At 34.5% G+C, this 18,426-nt stretch overlaps 1 protein-coding gene across 16 annotated transcripts in view; it reads left to right on the top strand.

Annotated features, from left to right (window-relative positions):
- The window catches only part of DMD (dystrophin), a 2,622,506-nt gene that overhangs the window by 1,205,882 nt on the left and 1,398,198 nt on the right, over window positions 1–18,426 (top strand). For all 16 annotated transcript variants that reach the window (XM_021079543.1, XM_021079551.1, XM_021079550.1 and 13 more), the window contains 2 exon segments: window positions 4,357–4,491; window positions 6,746–6,895. In XM_021079543.1, coding sequence (XP_020935202.1) covers window positions 4,357–4,491; window positions 6,746–6,895 — 285 coding nt within the window.

The following is an 18,426-nucleotide window of genomic DNA, read 5'->3' as shown; positions in this document are numbered from 1 at the left end:
ATTTAGTGTCATATATATTTTGTTCTCATACTTTATTAAAATCTTCTACCGACTTAATCCTGTGGCTTCAATAATTTATACAATACTGGAAGTGAGAAAAAGTGATCTTACAGACCCCTTCTCTCAATTTCTGGATAGTAACTTTCTAATTTTGGTATATAGGAAGATAAGGGAGGAAAATAGACTCTTCATCTGATGTTCTATTCTTGGCTGGCTGCAGTTGTAATTAACATTTTTTGTTAGCACATACACATATCTGTGATGATGAATCTGTTATCACCAAACTCTGTAGGTTATCACCACTGATCTGGCTTGTCTTCTATAGACTTGTTATGGTCTGATAGACTAGTTGGCTTTATTCATATGGACTTTGACCCTCCCAATTTTTTTTCCTAAATATAGATGATAACCTTGGAGTATTTAACAAGAATATCAGGCTGACTCTTGCCAATAGCTTTATACTACATTGAAAATTAGACCCTTTTGACTCATGTTTTGTGATCCTCTGGAGTCTTATCCACTTTGTGGGCACTGGCAGAGCCCATATTACATAACTCTTAGGAATGAGAAACTTGAAAGATTTGTCCTTGATTCCTCTCTGGCCATAGCAGCAGCTCAGTAGGGAATGCATGTTAACCATTCCTTTCTGGATGTATCCACCTACTTGAAGGGCAGTGATCTTTTAGATCCTGTGTGAAGAAAAAGGGACAAGTTGAGTTCCTCCTAAACATCCTAATTAGAAGGTAAGAGAAAAATAATTGCCTAAGTTCTCAAATTCTCTTCTTTTTATGTTCCCCCAGTGACTCCACCATTAGCGCTCTCTATTTAAATGAGGGCTTATAGAAACCAGCAGAAGTTCATAAGTATGAACTCTGGTTTTATTTCTTAAGTATGAACTCCGGTTTTCAATCTCAAGAAAAGTATATCCCATTAGAAAATTTTATCACCAGGCTAAACTTATTATAAAATTTGTTAATATTGTTCTGTTATTTCTGATCACAGTGTATAGATTCTACCATTTGTTATGATTATCAACTCCCAGTGAATTTCCTCACATGGCTTGTGATTTTTTATTTCTGAGATAGTGTATTTTCCTGGAAATTCCTTCTGTGCTAGGTTACCGGGGGGTCTTTATGAGTCTTTTCTATTTGTTTCTACCAGAGTCTGAGAGATGTTATATTCTATCCTCATGTTTGATATAAACTTAGGTTTCAATTTCTTATGAGTGGATTCTTATTTTCCAACCGAAATCCAAAGAATTATCGTCTTTCTTGCCAATTCCTTACATTCTAATAGATGTTATTGTTCTTGTCTCCAGGATCATCGACACCCAACTTTATTCTTTTCCATTTCCCTGGAATGCATGATACAAATGCCTCTTTTCCCATCCCAAGTTAATGTCAGATACTTCAGCTTTTATGTTCTGATATGCCAGTATTTTGTTAAGCTTAGTTTCCCAGCCTTTAGTGCCCTTAACTTCCCTCTTTGTTTCTGCCACCTGAGGATTTTTCATTTGTTTCATAAAGCAGCTGTGAATTTAGAATGTTTTAAAAATATTTTATCAAGCAGTTCAGTATGACTGAAGCAGGGTGGGAGGAGGAATTACCACATCAGTTCCATATACCCTTTTGAATGGTAGTTTCCTGTTTCATTTGTACTCTCTTCAAAGCCACTTTGAATTTGGTGATTTCAAGGTAATTTTAAGTTCCAAATGTTAAGTTTAACAATTACTCTAAGTGGTTTTTAGCTCCAATTCAGCCAATAAGACTATATTTTATTTTGCAAAGGTAACCTATAAAGCTGACACATTCGGCCTCTCCAGCTGTGTCCTTCAAATGCATTGAGGACACAAAAGGCCATCCATCCTGATAGTTAAATCAGCAAGGTAGTTCATTACCTCAGTCTGCCCTAAAGTTAATAAGACACATGACCAGTCACATATCCTTGTCTTCAAAGCTCTAAAGTACCTTTCTGTATTTAAGGGGATGTTTATATTTTCCGACTGGGATATTTGCCCAGAAGGAAGATAGCCTGGGGTCCAGCAGGAGCTGGAAATGACCCAGATTTAAAATTTCTATCACTTTTTAAAGCAAAATACTTAATTTCATTTTTTGTGATAAACTGTACATTAAATACCAGGCAAAAATTGGTAGGCTGGCAAGGCTGGTTACACTGATATTTTTCATCCGTTAGTGAGAGAGAATGTTCTCCATCATTTGCAAGGGCTATGAGCAAAGGTGAAAATATGGAAAATCTGATAGAATTTTTAGTTCTTCCTAAAATAAAACTTCCTTCCTATGCTTCATTTTTGGTGGTGGCGAGAGGGTTGCAGGTGATAGCGATTACATTGCTGTATTTATAAATTTGCCCAATATTTACAATCTCAATGCTAATGAAAAATGATTATTTTAATAGTCTTATCCTCTAGTGCATCTTCCTACTCTTCCTCAGCAGACATAATCCTAATCCAGAAATTTTTCTTTATTATTTCTCTGCTTAAACAAATATTTTATCATACACATGTGAGTGCCTGAACAATACACTGCTGAACTTTGCCTGTTTTGAGGGTTATAAAAAGTGGTAGCCTATACTATATAGTTTTCTAAGGTTTGCTCTTTGTGCCCAACATTTTTTGTATCTGAAACTCATCCATATGGTTCTATTTGATGAAGTTTTTATTTTTACTTCCGTGTTCTCTGTGTAAATATGATACAGTATACATTCTCTTGCCACAGAACATTAGGGTTCTTTTCCTTCTTTTTTTATCTTGGTTATTATAAAAAGTACTGAAATGAACATTCTTATAACTTGTCCATGCAAACCAGTTCCTCTGAGGATATGTATTGAAAAGTGGAGATGCTGGGTTGCTAGGTATGTGAATATTTACTTTGTTGAAAATGACAAATTGTCTTCCAAAATGGCCATTCTAATACACACCTACCAGCAATAAATACAAATTTGTGTTAATGCATATTTTCTCTCACACTTGGAATTGTCAAACTTCTAATTTGGTTGGTCAAGATGATAAATATCTCATTGTAATCCTGACATATATTCCCTTGATTAATAATGAGTTCAAACATATTTGTATATGTTTATCAGATATGCATTTATCTTTTTCTTTCAAATACTGGTTAAGGACTCTGTTTCATTTTTCTATTCGGATATTTGTCCATCTTTTAACTGACTTGGCATTCCTTTCATATTCTCGTACATCTCTTATCAATTTTGCGGTTGTTTTCTTCAAGTATGAAGCTGTGTTCCAGTTTCTTCCTTGTGTCTTGATTAATAGAGGGTTTTAAGTCTAATGAAATTAAATTTATTTATCTCCTCCTTACAATTTTTTATAAATTATCTTATTTTAGATATTCTTCCCCATCCCAAGGTCAGAAAAATATACTTGTATATCTTCTGGAAGCAATCTTAAAATCTTGCTTTGTCTTATATGAGTACTTTTGAATATTAATTTTTTGAGTGTATGTCAAAAGCCACTTAAAAACCATCATATCCTTGAAATAGGTAGTAGTCATATTTTTAATAATATGAGGAAATAATTTGAAATATGGGAAAATCCATATTCACGATGATGGTTACCACTCACAAATACATAATAGCAAATAAAACTAAAAGTAATCTATCTTTCCAGTAAGAATTGATTGTTAAGGAAATCAAACTAGAGCCACTTAAATGAAACCTGGATTTTTATTAAAAATATATCTTAGTAATATGTAAAAACATTAGAGAATGTAAAATTTAGTAAAAAGAGAGCTATGGTTAAATTATAATTTTAACTATCAAGTTATTTACATATGATAAAATTTAGAGAAGCTCACAGAAAGGGGCAGTAGTTGATACGTTTGGGTATTATGTTTACATGTGCAGTTTTATACATGCTTATATTTTTTCACTTATTTGATTTTTTTATTGACAGTAGTGGTCTAGAAATAAAACTTGTTATTATAATAAAAAGGTACAAATGATTTTGTTTTCATAAAACATTAAACATAAAAAAATTGAAATTGTATTTATGTATACTTTCAAAAAGTTACTTTTCTTCTAAAATATATTGTTCTAGTTCCAAAACTGTAGTGCTCATGAATCATTTTTATTTAGAAAATAAATCACCAAATCTTGAATTTATTCATGTAATAAAATGTTTCCTTAATGATTTGTAATTACAAACATAGTAGATGCTCAAAATTACTAGTTGCAACTTCTGTGATCTACTTCAAAGGAAACATGGAAGATGTAAAATCTGATTTATTTTCAGAAGTTTCAAAAATGGAAATCCAAAATCACACATTCGCTTTTCTATCAAAACATTTCATCTGTGATACATATATATTTCTTTCACAGGAAGTTTGGGCATGCTGGCATGAGTTATTGTCATACTTGGAGAAGGCAAACAAGTGGCTAAGCGAAGTAGAATTTAAACTTAAGACCACTGAAAATATTCCTGGTGGAGCTGAGGAAATCTCTGAGGTGCTAGAGGTAATTTGTGAACTAATATAATTATGATAATGTATATACATTTTTGAAAGATGTCAAGAACCAGATAGAAAATAAATGCTATTTGCAGCAACATGGATGGAATTAGAGATTCTCGTATTAAGTGAAGTAAGTCAAAAAGAGAAAGACAAATACCATATGACATCACTAATTTGTGGAATCTAAAATATAGCACAAATGATCCTATCTACAAATAGAAACAGATCATTGGCATCCCAGACCTGTGGTTGCCAAGGGGGCGGGGGAGGGAGTAAGATGGATGGGGAGTTTGGGGTTGGTGGATGCAAATTGTTATATTTGGCATGAATGGGCAATGGGGTCCTATTTACAGCACAGGGAACTGTGTATGACTGGGTCACTTTGCTGTACAACAGAGATTGAAGAAATATTTAAAATCAACTATAGTTTAATTAAAAAAATTTAAAAATATATAAAACCACGCAAGTATAGTTGCCATGTCTCTCCCAGCACTGGCACTTGGGATAAAACTTCCATTCTTAAGATTTTAAGGAGAATTTAAATAACATAAATTAAAAAACATTGCCTTTTGCTACCTCACTAAGTTCTATGCTGACACTTTTCTTTACCTGCTTAAATCTACTACAGACGTGTAAAGAGAGTTTGAATGCAAAATTTTCCTCCATTGGAATAGAGCTAAACAGGATGATAATGTAAAAATGTTATTTCTAGTTTAACAGCTATTGTCACTGAGTTGGAGCATATTTTTAAATTACTTAAAATAATAAGTTTATACCTTACAGAATGTTTTAAGGTATTAAATAACTGTACTTTGGTCCTGGAAATGTATCTTTAAAATGTTAATACATTTTAATACATACAGAATTTTAATACATTTCAAGTTTTATTTTGGAAATTTTTAAAAACTAAAATTTAGTAGTTCACGCTGTAATACAATGGGATCTGAGGTGTCTCTGTAGCTCCAAGATGCTGGTTTAATCTTGGCCCCGCACAATTGGTTAAAGATCTGATATTGCCGTAGCTACAGAGTAGTTTGCAACTGCAGCTCAGATCTGATCCCTGGCCCAGGAACTCCCTATGTTGTGGGGTGACCAAAAAAGAAAAGAAAAAATAACCCCTAAAATTTAAAAGAGTTTGCAAAGTGACTCAGTCAAATGTGACAGAACAATATAAACCAATTATAATGGAAAAAAATAAAAATCATTTAAAAAATTAAAAAAGGAGTTTGCATTCTAAGTTTTGATTTATGTGAATTTCTGACACTTAGGTAATAATTTATGTCCTATGAATTTTATTGTACTTTTGGCTAATCTTTATATGTCACGAATATGTAGTTTTAGCCTATGTATTATGTGTAGAGCCATTTGTAATGCAGCCCTTTTTAAATCTGCTAAAATAAGGTATACAAATTAACCAAAATGTAAGGAAAATGTGAAGTGTTTTAGATGGAATAGAAATGGAATCCTAGGATATCGCAGTAGAAACCTGGGCATGATTGTCTCTAACTTCTTACTTTTGCAAGAGAGTTGTAAAATTGAAGAGGTATCAACAGTGAGAGAGGTCTCAAGTGGACTGTAATATTGTGCCTGTCAGAGATGTTCAGTGGCCAAACATTCATTGTGAACTAAGAGTGTGAAGCATCTTTTAAAAAAGATGAAGCAAACCTGCAACTTATATTGCATAGTAAAATTATGATGGCCAGAACAAAGGCTGTGATCATGCAGTTGCTACTCAATGAACCGACTGAAGAACCTCATCCTTGTTTTTACTGCCTGTCAATCCAAAGATGGCTCCTTTAACTCTACTGTGTATGTATGAAAAGTATGAAGGGCGAAGGGATTTTTCTCTAGAGACTGTACCTTTTTTTTTTAACGTGGAAAGGAAACTCTGCTCTTGAATTTCTACCTATGTACATTGTCAGAATCATGTCACTTGGCCATTACTAGCTATAAGAGAATTTGAGAAATTGAGTATCTTACCTTCCAGGTTTTAGAGGAGTAGAGCCTCAGAGAAAAAGATGGCTATGAATAATTTTTATGTGCCCTACTCCATAGTTCTGACACAAATCCATGAAGATTCACATGGAGCAACATCATAGTTTTGAAATAATAATGATCTTTCATGTTGTGTATCTCAAATACTGCTTTGAGTTGCTTATAACCTAATTATATGTAAATCAGAATATTTTAAGCATTTTGGGTTAATTCAATGAATTTAGAAAAAAAGAGAAATAGTAATTATTGCAAATGTGTTTCAGTCACTTGAAAATCTGATGCAACATTCAGAGGATAACCCGAATCAGATTCGCATATTGGCACAGACCCTAACAGATGGCGGAGTCATGGATGAACTGATCAATGAAGAACTTGAGACATTTAATTCTCGTTGGAGAGAACTGCATGAAGAGGTAAGATGAGAGGAGTGAAAAATGTCTTTAAACTAATTTGCATAAATGTCCAGCAAATACTTTTATGCTTCTCAGGCAGAATGAGGAATACTTTAAATATTAGCTCAGTTTCCAAGTTGTAGAAACTTTTAAGTGCTAAACATAGATAAAAGTATTTACATGTGTATTATTTTAACTTAATAAACTTTATAAAGTATGAGTTTTAATAGGAAACTCGAGAACATACCAAACATAGTAACATGCTCAAATCTTTGAAGGAATAAGTCTAGTGTTCAAAATCAGATCATATCTGACCAGAGTTCTTTTCCCTATGCAAGACTAATCATTATGTGTAGATATCATCATCATCTCTTCCTCTCTGTCTTCAAACATGTACATACACATTTGCTGTGGTTACACATAATCTGTTAATATATGATTTTGTTAGTACCCAAATATTGGATATAGTTTATTCTTCCCAAGTAATATGAGTTTTCATTTACATATAATAGAGAGATTTTCATATACTACATATTGTGTAGATTTTTCAAAAAGAAATCAAAATAAAATAACACATTTCTCTAAATCTAATAATATTTTGCATATGGTCTCCTAAATCAAGAATGGATTATTTGTCAAGAAGGGAAAAAGAAAACCCTCAAAATGAAGTTTATTTTCATTTGCAAGTGCTAAGCGCATCTATTCCATGTGAGACACTGTTCTAAGGTTTGGTAATAAGTGGGAAAAACTTCCTGTACTTTGCTACTTACAGACATTAATTAGTTAACCAAAAATGTATTGATTTCTTAGTGTGTTTCAGGACATAAAAACCAATAACTTTATGAGATGCAAAATGTGGAGTTCCCATTGTGGCGCAGTGATTAACGAATCTGACTAGGAACCATGAGGTTGCGGGTTCGATCCCTGGCCTTGCTCAGTGGGTTAAACATCCGGCATTGCCGTGAGCTGTGGTGTAGGTGGCAGATGTGGCTCGGTTCCCACGTTGCTCTGGTGTAGGCCGGCGGCTGCAGCTCCGATTGGACCCCTAGCCTTGGAACCTCCATATGCTGTGGGAACGGCCCAAGAAATTGCAAAAAGACAAAAAAAAAAAAAAGATGCAAAATGTTGGATTAGACAATATAGAAAAGGACATACACCTGTGTGGGTCCTCATTGAAAGGTATTTTGGATAGATTTCCTAGAGAAGATTAGTTGTAAACTACATTTTAGAGTAGAAAACAGTCAAGTGGGCAAGTGTAAGAGGGTGATTCCAGGCAAGTGGATGCCAGCATGTGCAAGAACTTGAGAGTATTAGATTTTGCTGGAACACAGAATATATATTGGGAGTGGCTGAAGATGAGCGTGAACAAATAGGCCTGAGTGAGATTGCTAAGGGAGATCTAAGTTTCACAAGAAGACTGGTCTATTACCATGCAGTTAGGGTACCACTGAAGAGTTTAACATAAAGTGAGAAGGAGGAGAGTGGTTCCATGATCAGATTACATTACCACTGTGGAGAGTGGGTGGTCTAGGAGATAGGGAGATTATTATTGCAGGCAGTGAGACCAAGTAAGAAACGAACTTTAACTCAGTTGAAGGCAAGGCCATTGTGGATAGGTCCAAAGAAAATGCAAAACGCAGGACGGTATCTGGGTTTATGATTTAGGTGATTGGGTATCTGAATTTTTTAAGAAACAATTTTGAGAAAGTAAGGGGGAAAAAAGGCAAGTTTGGAGGTGAAAGATCACATGTCATTTTTTGCCCCCATTGAGCCAGATGTGCCTGCTTAACTTTGATATTAACCAGAAACAACTGTTGAGTCAAGAACTTAGGTGTTAGTTTTTTTGGGGAATGATACCAAGAAGGACAAGTGAGAGCATGGGAGGAAAGATGAATGAAAGGTTGGAAGGCTGATAAAGGATGCTTTGATGAGTGAGTTTCCATTGTGAGTTACTGGGCTCACTCCCATACTGGGCTTTAAAGAAATCATGTAGAACACCAGTGTCATAGAGAACACTTAGAATTGTCCTGCTGAGCTAATGGAAACTGGAACATTTATCCACCAATTTTCTTCTCTTTGTGTTTTAGGACTGCCTTTAGGTGCATCAAATCCTAGTACTCCTGGGCTGCAGAGAATAGTAAAATTGAAAAATGTGGGTGCTTATGTTGGGAATCTAACAGTGCATGCACATATTAGCCACCAAATCTTTAGATGGACTCAGAGGACGTGAGGTGAAGGCATCATGTGAAAGGGCATCAGCAGGCTCTGCTACAGGACTAATGGTGTACCCTGGTAGGGATATTCCAACTCCATCAAGAGAAAAATATACAGCCCCAAAGTTGAAAAGTTTGATTTAGTCTAATCAGATGGGGAATTTGTCAGGATCCATGCTAGTTAAAACTGTAAAGCTCATGAAATCACCTTAAATAAGCCAAGAGAAAAGAATCACAGACAGAATTTTAGAGATCTACTCCAAATCAAAGTTTTTATCTTTTTATTTTTTTATCATTTACTTATATATAAATATATTTCTACTGTACAGCATGGTGACCCAGTTACACATACATGTATACATTCTTTTTTCTCACATTATGTGTTCCATCATAAGTGAATAGACAGAGTTCCCAGTGCTACACAGCAGGATCCCATTGCTAATCCATCCCAAAGGCAACATTCTGTATCTGTTTACCACAAGCTCCCAGTGCCTCCCACTTCCTCCCCTTCCCCCTTGGCAACCACAAGTCTATTCTCCCAGGCCATGATTTTCTTTTCTGTAGAAAGGTAAAAAAAACAAAAGCAAATCATATTTTGAACTGAGGAAACAGTGGTGACAAGAAGAGAAGTAGAAATGATCAAAAAAAAAAAAAAGTAAGAGGACACTCAAGTTAAAACTAGGATGCTTAGTAGATAGCAGTTTATAAGAAGGAATCATGAAAAACTGTCAAGTATGGTGGAGAAACTTGGTAAGGGCTAAAAGGTTGTCAATTTTGATGGAGTTTTCCTGGGGACAGAGAGGCTCTGGTGGCAGTGCATTACAGAAGACTTTAGAGACAAAGAAAAGGCAAAGCAAGTGTGTAATTTTCTTGTGAGGAGCTTGGCGGTGAAGGCAAAGAAGGGTCCTGAGCGGGAATGGTAGCTAGAATGATATGCAGGGAACCTTTTATTCTTTATATTGGGGAGAAATTTGATCATGTTTAAACTTCAGAAAGAAAGAATTCTTGAGTACTAGAATCTCCGAATGGTCCTTAATCCTGCACTGCTTTTGTTGAATATTCTAGTCATACTTTTTCCATATCAATATAAGAGACTGAAGACTGGAAATAGGTGATTCTAAACAGTCGTTTGCTTCTTGGCCCTGTTGCACAGTTACTGGACATAAGCAGAAGTAGGTTTTCCGAGGTAGCAACTAGTTCAAGGGTCATTTAAATTCATGTTTTGATATGACATTGGAATGTGCTTGTGTTTATTTTTGAGCTTTAGTGTCAGGTTAGAAATTGCAGTTCAAGCAAAAAAATCAAAAGACACGTTGTAAAACTGATTTGGGCTAAGCTGTGAAAAGGCCCAATTTTAATCATCAACCATGTTCAGTGTTTATCTGTTGTGTCACTAGGAATAGACCACTCTCTGATCCTGATCCTGGCATCATCCTAATTTATGTAATGCTCTTGCAAACCTTAGTAACACAAAAACTACTTACATCTTTATATTTCAAAGGTCTTTTTTGTTGAGGAACTTGATATCTCCCCCAAATAAATAATAATCCAGTTCAACAACAAATTTTGATAAAACACTTATTATGCTATATCCAAACTGTGTTTTGGGAGGGGGAGGAAGTGGGAGGGATCGGGAGCTTGGGCTTATCAGACACAACCTAGAATAGATTTACAAGGAGATCCTGCTGAATAGCATTGAGAACTATGTCTAGATACTCATGTCGCAACAGAAGAAAGGGTGGGGGAAAAAACTGTAACTGCAATGTATACATCTAAGGATAACCTGACCCCCTTGCTGTACAGTGGGAAAAAAAAAAAAAGAAACGTCAACTTAAAAAAAAAAATTTGAATCAGAAAAACTTGGGTTGGAGTAGCCGCTTGTATGAATCAAGATCAAACAGTTTACAGAAACTACAGAGTAGCTTAAACACTGAGAATTTAAGACAAATATGTATTAAGTATTTACTGTGAATTAATTTTTAAGAGGGGATAGAAGAGAACTGAGAATAATTCCCTGGAGCTGAGGGATAGTACCCAGAGAAGGAACTGACTTGGAAAGTGAGGCACTCTACCCAAGCCTGGGATTCAAACCTGTTTGGAAAGAGTATGTCGACAGACCATGAAATGGAAAAGAAGTTTTCTCAGTTGACTCATACCAGAGCTAGTACATAGTCAGTGGGCTGAAGTCAGTGTGTGAAGGGAGTTTTGAAGTGGGATGCTGACAAAATTTGTGGAGATATAACCTGTGAGGGATGTTATTGAATTTTCTGGGAAGCTGAATTGGGTGCCTGTTGGATTCCCAGGGAAGCTAGGTATGCTGAGTGCTGCTGAATTTAGGGAAACCAGCTTGGGCTCCAGAAAGCTGCCCTTGTATTTGCCACGTAGGCTGAACTCTCCATTGGAGCACCCACTTAACTTGTTGGAAGACACCTGTAGAGGGTGCTGATAAAATTTATGGGAAGAGGGTAGAGTACAGATGAGGAGAGCTCCACTGGGTATCCCACAGGCCAACCCAGAGCCACAGGAACAAGAAGTAAAAACACACTGAACAGAAACCTTTTCAGGCTTCCATTTCCTCATCTGTGATAACAGATCCAGATTCATAGGGCTCCCCTGAGCAAAGTATAAAATACTGGAAAGTGATTTTGTTTTCACTAGGTTGTATGCTATAGTATCTACCCTCAAAGCAATGTGTGTGTGTGTGTGTGTGTGTGTGTGTGCACACTCACACATACGTACAAAGGGCAAGCATAGACAAGCATGTACATATATTTCAATAGGAAAACAATGACATGTACATCCCTCCATTATTTAAATAAAATACAGAAGACTGCAAAAGGACTTTTGATCATCTCCCAAGTTTTAAAATTGGAAGGAGTTTTTCATTCTATTTCAGTAGTCAATTAAACAGAATGCTATAGTAACAATAAATAAAAATTAAATAAATAAAGTTGAAACCACTATAAGCCCTATGCTTATATAAAACATCTAGCCAGTAATAACCTGAGAGTAATTTGGCAACATAAATAAAACATATTTAGTGCTTTAGTGCTTTGATGAAAACCACATCATGTTAGAAATAATATCCTTCTCAAATTCTGTTGTGCTAGTCTTTAATACGCTGATGTGACTTTACAGATAAAATGCCAAGTTAAAAAAAATGGGTAGTAACAGGGTTTTCCTGTGTCTCAGGGTAAAATCTGAGTACTTTAATCAATTCCAGACTACTTAGGTAATAGAGAAACCCCTAATACATTTTTAGTTAAATAAGTCGTTTGGAAGTTCCCATTCAATATTTAGTTGAAAAGACTGGTGTTTTGATGAAATGCAGATGCAGACTTGGAATAAATTATATAAGGGGCTAGGGAAATAAAAATGATTACAGTAAGAGTTTTTAAATTGATTTCTTTTTATAAAAATTTCATTTTATATATTAGATTGTTGTAATCAAAAATTCTGTTTTTATTTTTAAGCCATGATTTCTTGGCTTTTTTTTTTTTTTTTTTTTTTGCTTAAGAAAAGGTGGGTTTTTTTTTTCCATTAATAAACACAGTGCCCTTTCACTTGAAAATGAGCCTTAGCCCATTTTCTTCTCAATTAAATGCCTATGTCAGAGGTTTGTGGGGTTTTTTATTGCCTACCTAATGTTTCTTATAGCTGCAATTATGCAGAGCAAAGGTAATATTCAATTGCCTGTTAAATCAATCAAAGAGCCAGAGTTTTATTGCCTATGAATATTTAAAAGAGATAAGCTAGATCCTATTCCTAATTTCAGAGTGTGAGTTTGCATTCAGATAAGTAATAAATTATTTCCATTCCTTGAAAAGGCATCTTCCACTCTTCATAATCATATGGCACTATATTTTCTCCTCACAGTAATGATTTGAGAGATGGTTAGCTAATCAGGAAATAGCTCCAAAAATTGTACCAGATTATCTATTTTTTACAACTTATTACAGAGTGACCAAACAACAGAAGATATGTCAGTGATACAGCAAAATGTATAGCAATAGCAATAATAGTATAATTGTTACAAAGGCCCAGGCACTGCTGTAAGTGTCTGCCATGCATTTTCTCATTTGTTCTTATAATAGCCCTATGGTATAAGGTCTTCTACCACGTCCAATTTTGTAGACGTGGAAAGGGTATCAAAGGCCATAAGCCTAGCAAGCTTAGATTCAAATCTCTGCTCTTGGAATCCCCAAGCACGTGATCAGTTGACCATACTACCTCCAGTATCAGGGATCTTTTCCTTATAGTAAAAGTAAAATCTTCCCTGTAAGAAGTGAATATTGCATGTAACCAGTTTCCCAATTTCTAAGGAAAGTGTACAGTATGAGCTTAAAAGTATTAGGGATCTTAAATATTGAAATCACACATTTACAAGTCTAAAACATTTACCAGTTCTCTTGATTAGTGATTATTTCATCTTGTGTGTGGATTGTTATTGCCCTTATTTCTATTCTTATTAAAGTCATCTGTAAGTTTTTTAACCTGACATGAAATAGCAGAGAGAGTTTATGAAAAAAGAAGCAAAATCTAAATTGGTTAATTGTGCTTTAGTAGTAATGCTCCTGATAGGCACCTTGAGGGACCCATTAATTGCTCCAGTAATTATGACTTTGAATTGATCACTCAGTGTCACATCTACCCTATCATAAATTGAGCAGAATAGACAAATACTGATTGAAGGAAAACTGTAAAGTGATCCAGGAAAATAAGTGTATATCAGTCATGAGGTCAAAATTATTATTGAAAAGCCATTTGTTTAATAAAATAATATGCCTTATGATTTTATCAATTTGTTTACTTCTTATAAAATATTAATGTCATATAAATAGTAAAAAGCTACTATTTATTGAGTGAATTTTTATGTCATTCCTTGTACTAAGCAATTTTAAACTATTAAACTTAATCCTCACATTATTTTTATGAGGTAGATTGGATTAACTCACTGCATATACGTTGAAAAGAGGCTGACTTCCATTTCCAAGGATGAGGCAGAATAAGTATTCTAAAATGCCCTCAACAAAACACCAAGATACTGAGAAATCTAAAAAAAATATATACTTTTTAGTGTTTTCTCTTTTTCAAGAGTGTACAAATAAATCTTTAAAGGCCAGGACAAAAAAAAATTCAAATCAAACTAAAGTCATAGAAGTAATACAGCTATGAGCACTGACCCTTTCATTGCCTTCAGTGCTAAAAGCTAATACTAGAAATGCAGATTTTGGTCATATTAAGCTGATTGATAGAGAAGAAATCTGAGCCTGATTTTCAAGCAAATAGGGGGACATGAACAGAGATTCTATGTAGAACTGGGGTTATATCTTCAGTAAAATGATGGATGAGGGTATTTTATATGTTTGCAAAATGTCACAATATAAAAGTTTGTCCATCTCTCTTCCTACTCTAAGTATAAAATTAATAGTAATTAACAGTAATTTTTAATAATTAATAGTAAAGAGTAAATGATATTATCTTTAAAAAATGCAATCTATATACCCTATTTATTAAGGACTGGATATGCTGACATAATGAAAACACATAACTGGAAAATTACACTGAATATATATATGGCTACTGTCCTAAGCTATTATAGTAGTTTACTGATAGTAACTGGAAAGAGCAATATGGACAATAACTTAATCCAGCAGTAGAATAAAAACACCATCAGGAGTACTGAATAAATCTCTCCAATTATAATCATATCATCTGAAAAATGTGTAACTGAAAGCCTATTCTTGTGAGGATCACTTTCTTGAGTGTATATCACCATTAAAAGGCAAGGTATCCCTAAGACAAGAGATTAAGTTAAAATAGATCCAAGTTGGTAGCACCCTAGCACTAGTCAGAAGCAAATCCAAAATCTTTAGAAAGAAGTGCTTTAGTATTCTCACAGATTAAATTTTGTGAAATTTGAGCTCAAGATAAAGCCTAAAAGCATAAGAAAACAAGCTATCATGAAGCAAAACAATCACATGCAACACAGAGTGAATTTAGGCCACCTTCCCTACAATTTCAGATATTAGATTTGCCAGATGATTAGTATGAAATAAGTAGGTGAACTATTAAAGAAATGAATGATAATGAGAATTGAATGAAGGAATAAGACTGTAAAAATTGATGAGGAAGTTTCAAAAAAGCAAAATATAAGTACTAAAATTAAAATTATCACTCTAAAATTGGAGAAAAATGGCTCAGTTTAGTGTATATAAAATAGTTGAAAATGAGTTATGAAAAAATTGAACTATAATATAATTGATAGTATGAACAAGAAGGCAAAATATATTGGTGGATTATGAATGTTTGACTTATGTCTAATGGAAGATTCTGAATATGAGAATAAAGAAAATGGATAGACAGGAATATGTGAAGGATACTGAAGAATAATTCCCAGAGCCAGTGACATAATCTGGTTAACCAGGAATCACAATATATAATATGCAGCATAAATAAATAGTAATCTGCCCTAGGCATATCACTGTGAAACTGCAGTATTCCAAAGACAGAGATAAATTTACATTAGCAACCATAGAAGAGAGACAGATCATCTTTGAAGGAATGAAATTTATACTGACATTAGACTTTCTTTTAACTACAACAAAAGAATCAGAAAAAAAAATGAAAAAAAATATTTTGAATATGTGAGAAAAAAAAAATTACTGTCATCCTGGAATTCCGAAAGCAGCAAAATTACAAGGACAAATTAGACATTTTCAGAGAAACAGAAATTGAGATTTTACCTCAGCAGACCCTTCCTAAAGGATAGAAATTCCAAAAGAAGGGTCTGAAAATGCCCTGTTAGGAAGAGACATGAGAGAGATGATTCTTTCAACCATGTGAAGACACAGCAAGAAGGAGACCATTTGCAAACCAGAAAGAGGGCCTCACTAGACACTGAATCTGCAGATACCTTGATCTTGGACTTCTCCGCTTCCAGAAATGCATGAATCACTCGTATTTTCCTTTATGAACTATGTTCTTTTATCCTCTGCTTGGGCCACTCTTATACCTCTTTATACTGGTGTGTCCATAAGAAAAAAAAAATATCAAATGTCTTGGCCTCTATCTATAAATAGGCTGTCACCATAAAGAGATGATATTAAACTTATGCTCCATGTGATTACAGAAGGCATTTCTTTACATGTTGTCTCTTTACCTGTTTTACTGTTAAGGTAGAAATATAATTTTAAGCAAAAATTTTAGGTCAGTAAGAACATATCTATATATTAAATTACAGACCAGATTACTTTTATGAACTAAGATTCTTTTACAGTCTAATTTTAATTAAAAGTAAATAAAGTTACTGTTAAAGCTAAAATGTTATGAACCTCTACATTTTCTTTAAAATGACAGCGTTATAGAACTTAGAATCACGCAAAAAATGAAAAAAAAAAAAACCCTCAAACAGATAATAACCAGAGATCATCCAACCAAAAAAAGAAAGGAAGAATGGAGAACCATAGAATCAACTGGAACACGAGGTTCAAAATGGCAATAAATAATCATCTATCAATTATCACCTTAAATGTCAATGGAATGAATGCTCCAATCAAAAGACACAGAGTGGCTGAGTGGATAAAAAGGCAAAAACCTTCAATATGTTGCCTACAAGAAACTCACCTCAGGACAAAGGATACATATAGATTGAAAGTGAAGGGGTGGGAAAAAATATTTCACGCCAATAGACATGACAGGAAAGCAGGAGTTGTAATACACATATATTAGACAAAATAGACTTTAAAACGAAAGCCATAAAGAAAGACAAAGAAGGACACTACTTAATGATTAAGGGATCCATCCAAGGAGAGGATATTACTATCATCAACATATATGCCCCAAATAAAGGAGCACCCAGATATATACAACAAATACTAACAGACATAAAGGGAGAAATTGATGGGGATACAATCATAGTAGGAGACTTGAACACCTCAGTCACATCAATGGACAGATCCTCTAGACAGACAACCAATAAGGCAACAGAGATCCTAAAGGAAACAATAGAAAAGTTAGACTTAATTGAAATCTTCAGGACACTACATCCAAAAAAATCAGAATGCACATTCTTCTCAAATGCTCATGGAACATTCTCAAGAATCGACCACATATTGGGACACAAAGCGAATCTCAATAAATTTAGGAGCATAGAAATTATCTCAAGTATCTTCTCTGACCACAACGCCGTGAAATTAGAAATCAACCATGGGAAAAGGAAAGAAAAAACCTACTACATGGAGACTAAACAACATGCTACTAAAAAACCAATGGGTCATCGAGGAAATCAAGAAGGAAATTAAAAAATACCTTGAAACAAATGATAATGAAGACACACCCTCTCAAAATCTATGGGATGCTGCGAAAGCAGTGCTCAGAGGGAAATTTATAGCGATACAGGCCTTTCTCAAAAAAGAAGAAAGATCCCAAATTGACAATTTAACCCTCCACCTAAATGAATTAGAAAAAGAAGAACAAAAAAGACCTAAAGTCAGCAGAAGGAAGGAAATTATAAAGATCAAAGAAGAAATCAATAAAATAGAGATTCAAAAAACTATAGAGAAAATTAATAAAATCAAGAGCTGGTTCTTTTTTTTTTTTTTTTTTTTTTTTTTTTTTTTTTTTTTTATTAAATTTTATTTTATTTTCCCACTGTACAGCAAGGGGGTCAGGTTATCCTTACATGTATACATTACAATTACAGTTTTTCCCCCCACCATTTCTTCTGTTGCAACATGAGTATCTAGACATAGTTCTCAATGCTATTCAGCGGGATCTCCTTGTAAATCTATTCTACGTTGTGACTGATAAGCCCAAGCTCCCGATCCCTCCCACTCCCTCCCCCTCCCATCAGGCAACCACAAGTCTCTTCTCCAAGTCCATGATTGATTTTCTTTTCTGAGGAGATGTTCATTTGTGCTGGATATTAGATTCCAGTTATAAGTGATGTCATATGGTATTTGTCTTTGTCTTTCTGGCTCATTTCACTCAGTATGAGATTCTCTAGTTCCATCCATGTTGCTGCAAATGGCATGATGTCATCCTTTTTAATGGCTGAGTAGTATTCCATCGTGTATATATACCACATCTTCCGAATCCAATCCTCTGTCGATGGACATTTGGATTGTTTCCATGTCCTGGCTATTGTGAATAGTGCTGCAATGAACATGCGGGTGCATGTGTCTCTTTTAAGTAGAGCTTTGTCCGGATAGATGCCCAAGAGTGGGATTGCAGGGTCATATGGAAGTTCTATGTATAGATTTCTAAGGTATCTCCAAACTGTTCTCCATAGTGGCTGTACCAGTTTACATTCCCACCAACAGTGCAGGAGGGTTCCCT

This window comes from Sus scrofa, chromosome X, assembly GCF_000003025.6.
Source record: "Sus scrofa isolate TJ Tabasco breed Duroc chromosome X, Sscrofa11.1, whole genome shotgun sequence".
Lineage (NCBI taxonomy): Eukaryota > Metazoa > Chordata > Mammalia > Artiodactyla > Suidae > Sus > Sus scrofa.
This window is presented reverse-complemented; position numbering and strand designations above follow the sequence as displayed.